A 14,083-nucleotide genomic window follows, 5' to 3' on the forward strand; every position below is an offset into this window, starting at 1 on the left:
CGGTGTGAGGCGGTGGGACAGGGACGCGGGGACACGCCACTGCTGGCAGCCCACAGCCCACGCTGCTTGGAGGGTCTGTGTGGGGCGAGCTCCTGGTTGGGGACAGCCCGGTGTGTCCCCGGCCCCGGGGCTCAGGACAGCCCCGTGGGCACGTGGCTCACGGGCTCGGCCGGACACCCGTGGGCAGCCCAGGTGCTTTGGTGGTGGCACCGCACGCCGGGGTGAGCCAGGACGGAGCAGTCCCTGCCCTGCCCGGTGCCCAGCCAGGGAGCTGGGCGAGCAGACAAAGCCAAATCCGGGGGGAACAGAGCCGGGATCCCACCAGGATCCCCACACTTGTCCCACCTGCCCTTTGCCCCCAGGGAAACCCCAGCACCCCGCGCCTGTCACGGCAGGTGTGGGCACAGACCTTGAGCTTTGGCCGCCCCACACTTTCCCTTCCAGGGGTCCCCCCCGTTTCACCCCGCTCGGGTGGGACACAGCCGAACCCCACATTCGGGGGGGCTTCCTCCTTCCTGGCCGTATTTTCCCCGGCTCGGAGGCCTCGGAGCAGGCGGGGGAGGCGAGTGCCAGCCGGCTCTCCGGGCCACGGGGCCGCGCCCGCAGCTGCCCAGCACCAGGGGCTGTCACTCAGCCACCGAGCAGCCGGGGACCGCCACACCGAGCCCCCCCAGACCCCCGTGTGCCCCCCTGCCCGCGCTGGGACGGGGCTGGTGGCTCTGCGGGTGACACCGCGGTGGCGGCGGGGTCAGCGCGGGGCTGGGTGCGGGGCAGCGGGGCTCGGTGTGGAGCGGGGGGATCTCCCCGCTGGGTGTTGGGGTGCCGGGGGCCGCGGGCGCGCCGGGGCTGGGCCGTGCGGTGCCGTGCCCGCCAGCCCTGCGTCACCGCTGCTCCCCAAACACGCCCGACCTGAAAAGGCGGTTCCAGCCGGGAGCGGGCGGCCGGGGCCCGGTGCCACCCTCGCCCGTGACTCACTCGCCCGGGGCCCGGGAACCTAGCGCGGGTTCCCGTGCCCCCCAGCCCCGCCGGGTGCCCGGGGGATGCTCTCCCGGCCAGGAGCCCCCCACAATGGGGCCGGCCGGGCCCCGCAGCCGTCGCCGCTCAACAATCGGGTCTTGTCTCGGCGTGGGCAGCGCATTCCTGCCCGCGGCCCCCGCTCCGGCCCCGCCGCTCTGGGGGTCCCAACTCAGCCCCCGGCAATCCCCGGCTCCCGCCGCGGGCACGGGGCGACACCGATCCCCGTTGTGTCTCGAGCCGGGCCCGGTGGCGGAGCGGGAGCGGCTTTGCCGGGGTGGGAGCCGGGGGAGCCTCGGTGCAGGAAACCCATCGGAAGCTGTTGGGAGCAGCCCCGGAGATAAACGGCGGCCGCCGCACCCGCGGTGTTTCCTGCGGGGGCCGGAGCTCCGTGTGTGTCCCACGGCGGGGAGAGGGGACCCGCTGAGCCCCCGCTGTCCCCACAGTCTGCACCGGCACCGACATGAAGCTGCTGCGTCCCTCCAGCCCCGAGAGCCACTACGAGACCCTGCGGCACCTCTACCAGGGCTGCCAGGTAGTCCAGGGCAACCTGGAGCTCACCTACCTGCCCGCCGACGCCGACACCTCCTTCCTCAAGGTGCGCAGCGGGAAAACGCCCCGAGGCGGGGGAAAGACGAGGGTCCCCTCACCCCTCACCCGTGTCCCCCCCATGGCAGGACATCAAGGAGGTGCAGGGGTACGTGCTGATCGCGGAGAACCGAGTGAGCGGGCTGGAGCTGCAGAGCCTGCGCATCATCCGCGGCACGCAGCTCTTCCAGGAGCGCTACGCCCTGGCCGTGCTGGGCAACGCCGGCCCCGCCGGGGCACCGGGGCTGCGCCAGCTCGGCATGAGGCACCTGACAGGTGGGGAAGCCCTGTCTGGGGTGCTCGGGTGTGTGGGTTGCTGTTCCTGCAGTTGGGAGCTGCCAGCTCCAATCTGGGAACCCAAAGTTCCGGGTGCTCCCCAGCTCCCTACCGAGGATTGGGAGTCCCCACGGGGCTGCAGGTCCATGCTGACCCCCCCAACCTGTCCCCTGACAGAGATCCTGAAGGGAGGGGTGCTCATTGAGAGGAACCCCGAGCTGTGTTTCCAGGAGACCATCCTGTGGAGCGACATCCTGCACCGGCACAACGAGTTCCGTGCCGACATCCAGGTGGAGACCACCCGCACCCGCAGCTGTGAGTGGGGGGTTTGTGCTGCCAGGGGGTGCTCTGGGGGTTCCAGCCCCCCCTGGCACGCCCTGCTCACTCTTCCCCCTGTGCAGGTCCCGACTGCCGGGCACTCTGTGCCGAGGGGCACTGCTGGGGTGAGGGCAAACAGGACTGCCAGACATGTGAGTGTGGGGCCCACAGAGGCTCTGACCCCTCCCTCAGAGACCCCCACAGCCCCTGGGAACCCCTTTCCTTCCTTCTGTATGCCCCTGCTCCACTGATCACCACTTGGCACCCAAATCTGTGTCCCACAGACTCCCTGGACCTTCTGCTTGCACTCCCAAATTGTTGCCCTTCTGAGCCCTACTTGTCACCTAAGTCCTGTTTCCAGAGAATTTCTGGACCTTCCATTTGCCCCCCAAATCTCTGTCCCACTGACCCCCCATTTACCACCTAACTCTTGCCCCCAGAAGCACCCTGACCTTCTGTTTAGCCCCCAAATCCTTGTTCCACTGAGCCCTACACAGCACTCAAATCTTGGTCCCAGACATCTCCTAAAATCCCTGCTCTGGGAGCCTCCCCTTACACCCCAAATCCCAGCCCTGGTAACCCCACTTGCCCCCCTAAATTCCTTTCCCACTGTTTTTATTTGCCATCTCAATTCCCACCACCCAGATTTTTACCCCGGAAACCCCCTTACCCTCCAACCCCTCATCCTGGGGTCTCCCCCCTTGCCTGGAGGGGGGAATTTGTGTCCCCAACGTGTCCCTTTGTGTCCCTGCAGTGACCAACAGCATCTGCCACGGCTGCCCACGCTGCAAGGGCACGAAACCCACGGACTGCTGCCACGAGCAGTGCGCTGCTGGCTGCACCGGCCCCAAGCACTCCGACTGCCTGGTGAGCACAGGACGGGCACACCGAGGGTCCTGGGGAGGGACAGGGGTCTCACACAGCTGTGTCCCCTCCCCAGGCATGCCTGAACTTCAACAGGAGTGGGATCTGCGAGCTGCACTGCCCCCCACTCGTTGTCTACAACTCGGACACCTTCGAGTCGATGCCCAACCCTGACGGGCGCTACACCTTTGGTGCCAGCTGTGTCAGCCAGTGTCCCTGTGAGTGACACCCTGGGGGGGTGCAGGGGCAGCCAGCGTGGCCCTGACCCCCCCCTCCCCTCCTGCCACCCCCTGCAGACAACTACCTCGCCACGGAGGTGGGGTCCTGCACCCTCGTGTGCCCCCAGAACAGCCAGGAGGTCACGGTCAACAACGTGCAGAAGTGTGAGAAGTGCAGCAAACCCTGCCCAGAGGGTGAGAAACGCCCCCCCCTCCCCACCCTGGGGGTCTGGGGGGGCTCTGGGTGCCCTGGGGATGTGGGTGAGCAGCCCCCCGGGGATGGGGAGGGGGGCTCTGGACACGGCAGGATTGTGGATGAGCAGCTCCTCAATGTCCATGGGGTTCCCAAGGTTGTGGGTGAGCAGCCCCCCAAGTATCTGGACAGGTCTGGGGTCCCCAGGGGTGCAGGTGAGCAGCCCCCCAGAGTGGCTCTGGGGACCCCAGGGATGTGGGAGAGAAGTCCCCTGGGGGCTGGGGGCACTCTGGGGACCCCAAGGGTTTGGGTAAGCAGCCTTCCCAAGCTTTGGGGGGTTCTGGGGACCCCAAGGGTTTGGGTAAGCAGCCTTCCCAAGCTTTGGGGTGTTCTGGGCACCCCAAGGGTATGGGTAAGCAGCCTTCCCAAGCTTTGGGGGGTTCTGGGGACCCTAGGATGGGGGTGATCCATCCTCAGTGCAGCTCTGGGGACTGAAGGCTGTGTGGGGTTGCTGCTGTGCCCTGTGGCTGGTGGGGCAGTGTTTTGGGGGGCTCAGGGCTCCTGGAAGAGCACCCCTGCTGTGCCCCCTCAGTGTGCTATGGGCTGGGAGTGGATTTCCTGAAGGGTGTTCGTGCTGTGAACGCCTCCAACATCCAGCACTTCTCTGGCTGCACCAAGATTTTTGGGAGCCTGGCCTTCCTGCCCGAGACCTTCGCTGGGTAAGTGCCTGAATCCCCTCCCTGAGCCCACTGGGGACCCCCAAAAGGACTCCCCAACCTCCCTCCCATCCCCTGCAGGGACCCCAGCACCAACACCCCACCCCTGGACCCCAAACTGCTGCGGATCTTCGAGAGCCTGAAGGAGCTGACGGGTGAGAGCTGGGGGAGCTGGGGGGGATTGAGGGCTCTGGGTTTGGGGGGGACATGAGGGGGTGACACTCAGCTCCCCCCAGGCTTCCTCTACATCGCAGCCTGGCCACCTGACATGAAGGACCTGGGAGTGTTCCAAAACCTGCGGGTGATCCGGGGCAGGGTGCTGCACAAGTGAGCAGGGACGGGGACATGGGGGGAGGCAGGGGGACCATGAGGGGACACGGGGACATGGGGATGCAGAAGGGATGCAGGGGGACACATGAGAGGACACAGGGGGACACATGAGGGGACACAGGGATGTGTGGAGGGACACAGGGAGTCACAGAGGGGACACAGGGACATGGGGTGACACGGGAACATGGGGATGCAGAGGGGATGTGGGGAGATGTTGGGGCACAGGGGGACACTGGGGGGCTGCAGGGTGTTGTGGGAACACACAGGGGGACATGGGGGATGACAGGACATGGGGGATATGGGTGGGGAGATGTGGGTGGGACTCAGGGGGACACAGGGACATGGAGGGGCTCCCACAGGCTGCAGGGGGAGCCAGGAAGGACGCAGGGGACGTGGGGGCACACGGGGCCAGGCGTGTCTCACCCGTGGGTGTCTCGGCAGCGGCGCCTACTCGCTGACACTGCAGGACCTGGCGGTGCAGGCGCTGGGGCTGCGGGCCCTGCAGGAGATCAGCAGTGGGATGGTGCTGGTGCACCACAACCCCCAGCTCTGCTTCCTCCAGAAGGTGCCCTGGCACAGCATCTTCCGTAACCCCCGCCAGCGCCTCTTCCAGACCCACAACAAACCCCCCGAGCAGTGCGGTAGGAGGGGTCTCGTGGGGGTGGGGGAGATGGTGGACCCTCCCATTGCTGACAGAGGTGCTGATGGTGCCCCTCCTGCAGAGAGAGAGGGGCTGGTTTGCTTCCACCTCTGTGCCCAGGGGCACTGCTGGGGCCCCGGCCCCACCCAGTGCGTGGCGTGCGAGCGGTTCCTGCGCGGCCAGGAGTGCGTGGCCTCCTGCAACCTCCTGGATGGGTGAGTGGAGACCCTCGGCAGTGCCAAACAGAGTGCCCACACACACTGCAGGGCGAGGCTGGCATCCCATCCCTGCCCCTTTTGCCCTGCAGAGCCATCCGGGAACACGCCAACGGGACGCGGTGCCTGCCGTGCCACCCCGAGTGCCAGCCCCAGAACGGCACCGAGACCTGCTTCGGATCGGTGAGGACAGGGACACACACTGGGGGCAGTGAGGGCGGCCCCACACACCCGGGTGCCTCAATGCACCCCTGTTCCTGCAGGATGCAGACCAGTGCGTGGCCTGTGCCCACTACAAGGACGCCCAGCAGTGCGTGCGGCGCTGCCCCAGCGGCGTCAAGGCCGACGCCTCCTTCGTGCCCGTCTGGAAATACCCGGATGAATTCGGAGTGTGCCAGCTCTGCCCCACCAACTGCACCCACTCGTGAGTTGGGGGGGTCCCTAGATGAGATGGGGGTGCTGGCAGCTGCAGGGGGCTGCTGACAGCAACGGGCTACATCTGTGTCCCCAGGTGCACGATCCGGGATGAGGATGGATGTCCTGTGGACCAGAAGCCAAGGTAGGGGTGTCACAGACATCTTTGATGAAAAATCTTTTCTTTAGGATTTTTTTCCACCTGAGAAGCTGAGAGGCCTCAGGAACAAAATGTAACCAATGGTTATCTGCTGCTGTGGAATGCAACAGGTGCATCTGAGATTGGCCCATGTTGGTTGTTTCTAATTAATGGCCAATCACAGTCAGCTGGCTCAGACAGAGTCTAAGCCACAAGCCTTTGTTATCATTTTTTCCTATGCTATTCTTAGCCAGCCTTCTGATGAAATCCTTTCCTCTATTCCTTTAGTATAGTTTTAATATACTATATACAATAAAATAATAAATCAAGCCTTCTGAAACATGGAGTCAGGTCCTCGTCTCTTCCCTCATCCTAAGACCCCTGCAAACACGGTCACAGTAGGGGTGTGGCTCTGTTGTGCCACCACCACTCTGGGTGATGGGGGTCAGCCCCACACTGATGGCCTTTTGGCACACAGCCAGGTGACATCCATCATTGCTGGCGTGGTTGGGGCTCTGCTGGTCATCGTCCTGCTCCTCATCACCGTCATCTGCGTCAAGCGCCGGCGGCAGCAGGAGCGCAAGCACACCATGAGGAGGCTGCTGCAGGAGACCGAGGTGGGGATCTCCTGGGGGGCAGGAGGGGACCCTCGGGGCTTGGGAGAGATCAGGAGCCCAGCCCCCCTCACCTCTTCGTGCCCCACAGCTGGTGGAGCCACTGACGCCCAGCGGGGCCCTCCCCAACCAAGCCCAGATGAGGATCCTCAAGGAGACGGAGCTGAAGAAAGTGAAAGTTTTGGGTTCTGGTGCTTTTGGCACTGTCTATAAGGTGAGGAGTGGGGACAGCACAGCTGGATGTGACCCCCCATGCTCTGCATCCTCTCACCTGTTTGTCCCCACCTCAGGGCATCTGGATCCCTGATGGGGAGAGCGTGAAGATCCCTGTGGCCATCAAAGTCTTGCGGGAGAACACATCACCCAAAGCCAACAAGGAGATCCTGGATGTGAGTGTGGCCACAACACTGGGGGGGAACGGGGCTGGCAGCAGCCCCTGCTCACCCTGACCCCCACCCTGACCCCCCTCCTGCCCACAGGAGGCCTATGTGATGGCAGGGGTGGGCAGCCCCTACGTGTCCCGGCTGCTGGGCATCTGCCTGACCTCCACGGTGCAGCTGGTGACGCAGCTGATGCCCTACGGCTGCCTGCTGGACTACGTGAGGGAGAACAAGGACCACATCGGCTCCCAGGACCTGCTCAACTGGTGTGTGCAGATCGCCAAGGTAGGACAGGGCACCTGGGCAGCTCTGGGGAGGTCCTTGGGGAGACCAGGGACAGCTGGACATGTGTCACCTCCAGGGGATGAGTTACCTGGAGGAGGTGAGACTGGTGCACCGGGACTTGGCCGCTCGCAACGTCCTCGTCAAGAGCCCCAACCACGTCAAGATCACCGACTTTGGGCTGGCCCGGCTGCTCGACATCGACGAGACCGAGTACCACGCTGATGGTGGCAAGGTAGGGCGTGGGACTCAGTGACAGGGGTGCTCCCCTTGGTGACAGCCACCCCTGGTCCTGCTCACCTCTCTGTCCCAGGTGCCCATCAAGTGGATGGCGCTGGAGTCCATCCTCCGCCGGCGCTTCACGCACCAGAGCGATGTCTGGAGTTACGGTGCGTCAGGGTGTCCCCACCCCGGGGGACTTGGGGGGTCCCAGTGCACTGCTCACCCCCACACCTGTCCCCGTCCCCTCCAGGTGTCACCGTGTGGGAGCTGATGACGTTTGGGGCAAAGCCCTACGATGGGATCCCTGCCCGGGAGATCCCAGACTTGCTGGAGAAGGGTGAGCGGCTGCCGCAGCCGCCCATCTGCACCATCGACGTCTACATGATCATGGTGAAATGTACGGGGAGGGGACACGGGGACAGGGAGGGGACAGGGCGTGCTGTCACCCTGCTCCCGGCCCCTGATGGCACCTGGCTCTGTTCAGGCTGGATGATTGACTCCGAGTGCCGGCCCAAGTTCCGGGAGCTGGTCACCGAGTTCTCCCGCATGGCCCGCGACCCCCAGCGCTTCGTGGTCATCCAGGTACGGAGATCCCCGAGCTCCTGTCCCCTCCCTGGTGCCCTGGGGTGAGCACTGAGCACTGTGACCCCCCCAGAACGACCTGGTGGGGCTGCCTGGCTCCATGGACAGCACCTTCTACCGGGCACTGCTGGATGAGGAGGACATGGACGACCTGGTGGACGCTGAGGAGTACCTGGTGCCTCACCACGGCTTCTTCAGCACCGACACCTCCACCACCTACCGCAGCCGCATCTCCTCCATGCGGGTACGTGGGGAGGGCTGGGAGGGAGCTCCCAGTGCTGGCAGACGTGGGGGTGACCCCTTGCCACATCTGGGATGGGCTCAAGTGCCTGACTCTGTGTCCTCTCCCACACCCAGAGCACGGCGGAGTCTCCAGCCAAGGTGGAAGAGGGCGAGGGCTTGGCCTCGTTCTCCTTCCCCGCCCAAGGCCTGGCAGAGGGGCCAGAGGGACCTGTCCCAGAGGTGCCAGATGGGGACAAGGTGGCCCTGCAGAGCCCCCCGGGGCGGGAGCCTGGGACCCTGCCCCGCTACAGTGAGGATCCCACCGGGCTGACGGCCAAGGATGGAGAGGAGCCTGAGTGCTTCACTGTCCCAGCCCCCCACAGCACCATGCCAGGTAGAGAGGGCACAGCCAGACCCTTGTGGAGGTGGTTGGGGGCGTCTGCCTGTCCCATGACCCCTGGGGGGTCCCTAACATGTCCCTCACCCTGCAGAGTACGTGAACCAGGCTGGGGAACGCCCGCCCCGCGCGCCCCCGTCCCCGCCGGACAAACCCAAGGGGCACCAGGGCAAGAACGGGCTCATCAAGGACCCCAAGAACTCCTTCCCAGGGCCCTTCGGCCACGCTGTGGAGAACCCCGAGTACCTGGCACCACCCCATGGCACCCCCAGCCCTGGCCCCTTCAGCCAGGCCTTCGACAACCCCTACTACTGGAACCAGGACCCTGCCAAGGGTGGTGGCCCCGAAGGTGGCCCTGGTACGACGCCCACGGCCGAGAACCCCGAGTACCTCGGCCTGGCCGGCCCCGACGCCACGGCCGTGTAGGAGAGACCCCCCCCAACTTCACCAAGGCAGCTCAGGGAGGGATGAGCCACAGCTGTGGGGCTGGGAGTCCACCCCTCTGCCCAGGGGTGGCACCGCTCACGGAGCCAGGACGCTGTGGGACAGCGCGGCAGCAGAGTGGGGACACGAGGGTCACCCTGGGTGGCACCCCACGAGCAGCCCAGAGCCAGCAGGGCCTGGAGAAGGACAGACCCTGTGCCATCCCCCCCATGCAGGGCTGTCCCAGTGCCTGGGACACGTGGACTTGCACTGAGGGCAGCTGGACTGAGAGCAGTCCCGGCTGCTCCGGGATCCTCTGGAAGCACCGGGATGTATATTTGACAATTGTACATTGGTTGGTTTTTCTACTCCTGTGGTCTGTTTGGTCTCTCCTTCTCCTTCGGATCCAGCTCCGTCTCCCAAGGACCAACATCTTATATCCCTTCCCTTTTTCCTTCTTTTTTCCCATTTTCCTTCTCTTTTTCCCTTCTTTTTTTCCCCTTTTTCCTTCCCTTTCCCCTTTTTTCCTTCCTCCTTGTTTTCTTTCCCTTTCCCCTTCTTTTTGCCCCCTTTTTCCTTCCCCATTTCCTTTCCCCTTTTCCCTCTTTCCCCTTCCCTTCCTTTTCCCCTTTTCCTTCTCCCACTCCTCCTTTTTTCCCTTTCCCTTCCTCCCCATTTCCTTTCCCCTTCTCTTTTCTCTCCTTTCCATTCCTTTTTCTGTCCCTTTTCCCTTTCTCCATTCCCTTTTCCCCTTTTGTCTTCCATTTTCTGCTTCTTTCTTCTTCCCCTTTCCCTTGCTTTTCCTTCTCCCACTCCTCCTTTTCCCCCCTTCCCTTCCTCCCCCCTCTGCCACCCCCCCACCACTTGCTGGAAGGACAAAATTCCTAATCCCAGGCAAACTTCAGGACCTCCCCAATCCCAAGGGACACCAGAGGAGCCACATTCTCCATCCTTTATTCCACCCAGGCCGTTGGGTTTATACACAGTATAGAATAAATAGGAGATCCCCCCATCCCAAGGCCAAGGGCAGGGACATTCCAGGCAGGAAGCAGGAGCTGGGAGCCTGGGAATGGGCAGGGGGGATGTGAACACACCTGTGCCTGTGGGGCCAGCCTGGGCTTCCCATGGCCTGGATTAAACAGTGCCAGAGGGATTTTAATCATTAACAGATCCCAGGGAAAGTTACAGCCAGTGGATTCCCCTTGGAATGAACCTGCTGGGAGCTGCTCCAACGCCCAGCCTGGCTCCCCATTCATGGGAGACACCCCCAGATTGCCCAGCACAGAGAAATGGGGCTGCCAACCCTGTACCCCTCAGGGAGGAGCAGCTGCTGAGGGGGGGAAGGCAAAGGCAGATGGGAGACCCCCCCCAAATCCACAGCTACACCCCACAGCAGGTCAGGCAAGGGACACAACAACCCCCAGTGCCACCATGGGGGTCCCCTGGAGGCTCCTGAGCCCCCCCAGGGGTGCAGGATTTAAGGAAGGCAGCGTGGGGGACCCTGCTGTCCTTGGGGACGTTACAGGATGACGCAGGGGGGGCGGCTGTTGGTGATTTTCTCCAGGGGCTCCCCATTGCGGGCTCTGCGGATGGCCTCGATCAGCTGGGGAGACACGGGGGTGACAGGGACAAATCCAGGCCACACTGAGGAGCTGCCCCTCTGGCCCCTCCCACCCCACCCCAGCAGGACCTGCACAGGGTCCTGGCAGGGTGGCAGGAGGGAGAACAGCTCCATAAAACAATGATCCCATCACAGGAGGGGGTCCCTGCAAACCAAACACCCCCAGCCCAGCCCCCCTGGTGGGTACTCACATCCTTCTCGTAGGGAAAACCTCCATTCTCCAGCTTGGAGAACACCAGCTGCCCGTTGATCTCGATCTCAAAGGCACCTGAGGGCACACACAGGGCCCAGCCATCAGCTGTGTCCCCCCCAAACCCCCCCGTGGCATCCCCCCCACAACTCTGCCCCCACTGAGGGGCAACACCCAGACCACCACCCCCCACCCCGGCCTTTCAGCCAGGTTTAACCCCCCCAAACCCCCAGCAGGGCACTGGGGGGGGCCTGGGGTGTCCCCCCGAGGCTGCTGTGGGGTCTCACCGGTGCCCCCCAGGCGTGACTCGATCTCGATGTCGGGGTACTCGTCCCGCACAGCGCTCGCCAGCTCCTGGTAGGTGGCCTCGAAGCCACAGGGCTCGCTGGGGAGGGGGGGACTGCCTGAGGAGGGGGCACGGGGACCCCCCCAAACTCTCCCCGAACTGAGGAGCCCCCCCACGAGAGCTCTGCTGCCTCCTGTACCCCCAATTTCCAATGCCCCCCTTAGGAACCCTCCCACACCCTCAGCCCCCTGTACCCCATAACCCTCAATACCTCCTCAGCCCCCCAGTTCCCCTATAAGCCCTCAATTCCCTCACCCTGCAGAGCCCCCCAAACCCTCTACAACCGTTCCTCAGCCCCCAAATCCTCTATACCCCCGCAATTCCCCCACCATCAGAGCCCCCCAATTCCTCTATAACCCCTCCCCAGCCCCCAATTCCCCTATAACCCCTCCCCAGCCCCCAAATTCTCCTATAACCCCCAATTCCCCCACCCTGCAGGGCCCCCCAGTCTCCCTCCACCTCCCTCCTCAGCCCCCAACCCCCCTCTAGATCCCCCTCAACCTCTCCCTTCTCCCCCCAGCCCCCTCCGTGCCTGGACTCGCCGCATGCCTCACCCCAATTCCCCCCAGTTCGTGCTCCCGGTGCTCCGGTACCCCGGGCAGCTCCCACCCCCGGGGTCCCCTCGGTTCCCCTCGGTTCATCCGCCCGCGGGCTCTCCGCGGCCGCGGCGCTCACCAATACTCCACCACGATGCGGACTCGCCGCTCGGCCCCGCTCTCGGCTCCGTTGCCGTCACTGTTCCCGTTCCCGGTGCCGCCGCTCATGGCCCCAGGTGCCGCCGCGCCGCCGCTTCCGGGTGCGATCACGTGACGCGCTCACTTCCGGCGCCGCTCTGTCCCGCCCCGCCCTCATCTCGTCTGCTCTGGGAGGACCGCCGTGACCCCGGTGACCCCCGGGGGACACAAAATGACCCAAAGTGACTTCCAGGACACCTAAAGTGACCCTCAAGGGACCCAAACTCTCCGTGTGTCACCTGCAGTGACCCCAAAGACCCGCAAACGCCCCATGAGACGCACAATGACCTCAGTGACCCCTGTGTCACCCGCAGCCACCCCTGTGGGACCCAAAGTGACCTCTGGGGGACACACATGGGACCCGAAATGACCCTCACAGGAGCTCTGGATTCCCCTGGGAGTCCCCATTGCCCTGTGGGACCCGTACCTAAAGCCCTGTGGGGGTTCTATGGGGTCCTGTAGACCAATCGGAACCCTCAGCATCCCCCAATTGGTCCCCAGACCAATTGGAACCCTCAGCATCCCCCACAGGGACCCTTGAACCCCTCCTTGGGGACACCTCTGTGACCCCAATGGCACCCCTAGTCCCCAGTGTGGACTCCCAGACCCAGTGTGGGGACACCCACAGGGGACACCCATAAGGGACCCCACAGGGGACGGCCCCAGGGGACCCCACAGGACACACACAGAGCCCCTAAAGGACCCCACTGCATTCCCATATCCCAAATTCCGGCCCCAACCCTCCTGGAAGGGCCCCTGACCTGCATGAGACTCCCATGACCCCACAGTCCCACCTGGCAGGGGTTCCTGAGGGGACAATGGGGACACCACCTCCCCCCATGGGACCACCCCAGCCCAAATCTGGGGGTCCCAGGGGAGCCCCACCCCAAACCCCACCCCAAACCCCAATTCGGGGGCTGAGGAAAGGGTTGTAGAGGAATTGGGGGGGTTATAAGGGACTTGGGGAGTTATAGGGGAATTTGTGGGCTGAGGAGGGGGTCTAGAGGGTTGGGGAGCTCTGAGGGGTGGGAGATTGGGGGCTTATAGGGGAATTGGGGGGCTGAGGAAAGGGTTCTAGAGGAATTGGGAGGTTATGGGGGAATTGGCTGGGGGTCAGTGGGATCTGCACCCCCAGGACACCCCGAGGGGTCCCCGTGTCCCCCCACGCCCGGTGCATTGTGGGAAACTCCCCATCACCACCTCAGGGGGGTTTTGGGGAGGGGGGGCTGCGCCGGGGTCGGGCTGGACACCCCCCAAGGGGTCTGGGGGGGCTGGGGGGCCCCTCTGGGTGCCGGTGGGGGGCCGGTACCGGGCGCGGTGATGTCAGGCGGGGGCGGGAGCTGTTGCAGGTAGATAAAGCCGGGCAGAACAGGAATCCCTGGTCCGGCGGGACGGGGCCGGGGCCGGGAAGCGGCGGGAGCTGCAGGTAGGAGCGGGGCCGGCCCGGGGGCTCCCGGGGGCTCCCGGGGCTGGGGAGGGTCGCTGCTCATCCCGGGGTGTTGGTTCTGCCGCGTCGGGAACGAGCCCGGAGCTCTGGCTGAGCCCGCAGCCCTCCCCTCCCTCCTTCCCGCCTTCCTCCCGGCTCTTCCTCCTCCTCTGCCGTCCGACTGTGCCTCCTCTGCCTCCTCTGCGCCCCTGGGGAGCTCTGGACCCCCAGTCTCGGGACCCTCACCCACAGCTGGCGTCCTGGTCCTTAATCCTGGTGGTCCTGGCACGCTGTCCCTTGTCCTGGTGGCCCTGGGATCCCATCCCCTCACCCTGGTGGCCCTGGGACTCCATTCCTCAGCCCTGGTGGCCCTGGGATCCTGTCCCTCAGCCCTGTTGCCCTGGGACCCTCACTCTGGTGGCCCTGGACACCCTGCTCCACTGCCCTGGTGGCCCTGAGGCCCATCCCGGTGCTCCTGAGCCCCTCCAGTCCCCCTCCCCACGACCCCAATGTCCCCTGTGTCCCCTCTTTGTCCCCTGGTGCTCCTGAGCCCCTCCAGTCCCCCACCCCCTAGACCTGATGTCCCCTGTGTCCCCTCTTTGTCCCCTGGTTGTCCTGACCCCCTCCAGTCCCCACCCCATAGCCCTGCTGTCGCTGTCCCTTTGCCCAAAGCCCCATATCCCCTGATTGTCCCACACCCCATCCTGGTGCTCCTGAGC

At 64.6% G+C, this 14,083-nt stretch overlaps 2 protein-coding genes across 3 annotated transcripts; one reads left to right on the top strand and one right to left on the bottom strand.

The window, feature by feature from the left end:
- The first annotated feature begins 1,465 nt into the window (after positions 1-1,465).
- On the top strand, positions 1,466-9,415 carry ERBB2 (erb-b2 receptor tyrosine kinase 2). 2 transcript variants are annotated; one of them, XM_066566692.1, is made up of 26 exons: positions 1,466-1,612; positions 1,692-1,878; positions 2,056-2,193; positions 2,280-2,348; positions 2,951-3,063; positions 3,137-3,278; positions 3,357-3,473; positions 4,064-4,190; positions 4,269-4,342; positions 4,424-4,514; positions 4,959-5,158; positions 5,240-5,372; positions 5,465-5,555; positions 5,636-5,796; positions 5,884-5,931; positions 6,404-6,542; positions 6,631-6,753; positions 6,830-6,928; positions 7,019-7,204; positions 7,281-7,436; positions 7,515-7,590; positions 7,674-7,820; positions 7,908-8,005; positions 8,079-8,249; positions 8,363-8,621; positions 8,719-9,415. In XM_066566692.1, exons 1-26 carry the CDS (start codon positions 1,478-1,480, stop codon positions 9,048-9,050), a joined length of 3,612 nt encoding a protein of 1,203 aa, XP_066422789.1. In that variant the 5' UTR covers positions 1,466-1,477; the 3' UTR covers positions 9,051-9,415. The 2 variants fall into 2 exon arrangements, with proteins under 2 accessions (XP_066422789.1, XP_066422788.1); XM_066566691.1 differs by having other exon boundaries at positions 4,959-5,372.
- A 570-nt stretch (positions 9,416-9,985) lies between these two features.
- On the bottom strand, positions 9,986-11,995 carry MIEN1 (migration and invasion enhancer 1). Its single transcript, XM_066566852.1, has 4 exons — positions 11,880-11,995; positions 11,146-11,243; positions 10,860-10,936; positions 9,986-10,650 (listed from the first exon to the last, which is right to left on the bottom strand). Exons 1-4 carry the CDS (start codon positions 11,966-11,968, stop codon positions 10,567-10,569), a joined length of 348 nt encoding a protein of 115 aa, XP_066422949.1. The 5' UTR covers positions 11,969-11,995; the 3' UTR covers positions 9,986-10,566.
- Between the last annotated feature and the right edge of the window lie 2,088 nt (positions 11,996-14,083).

The sequence above is a fragment of the Molothrus aeneus genome, chromosome 28 (assembly GCF_037042795.1).
Source record: "Molothrus aeneus isolate 106 chromosome 28, BPBGC_Maene_1.0, whole genome shotgun sequence".
NCBI classification, from domain to species: Eukaryota; Metazoa; Chordata; class Aves; order Passeriformes; family Icteridae; genus Molothrus; species Molothrus aeneus.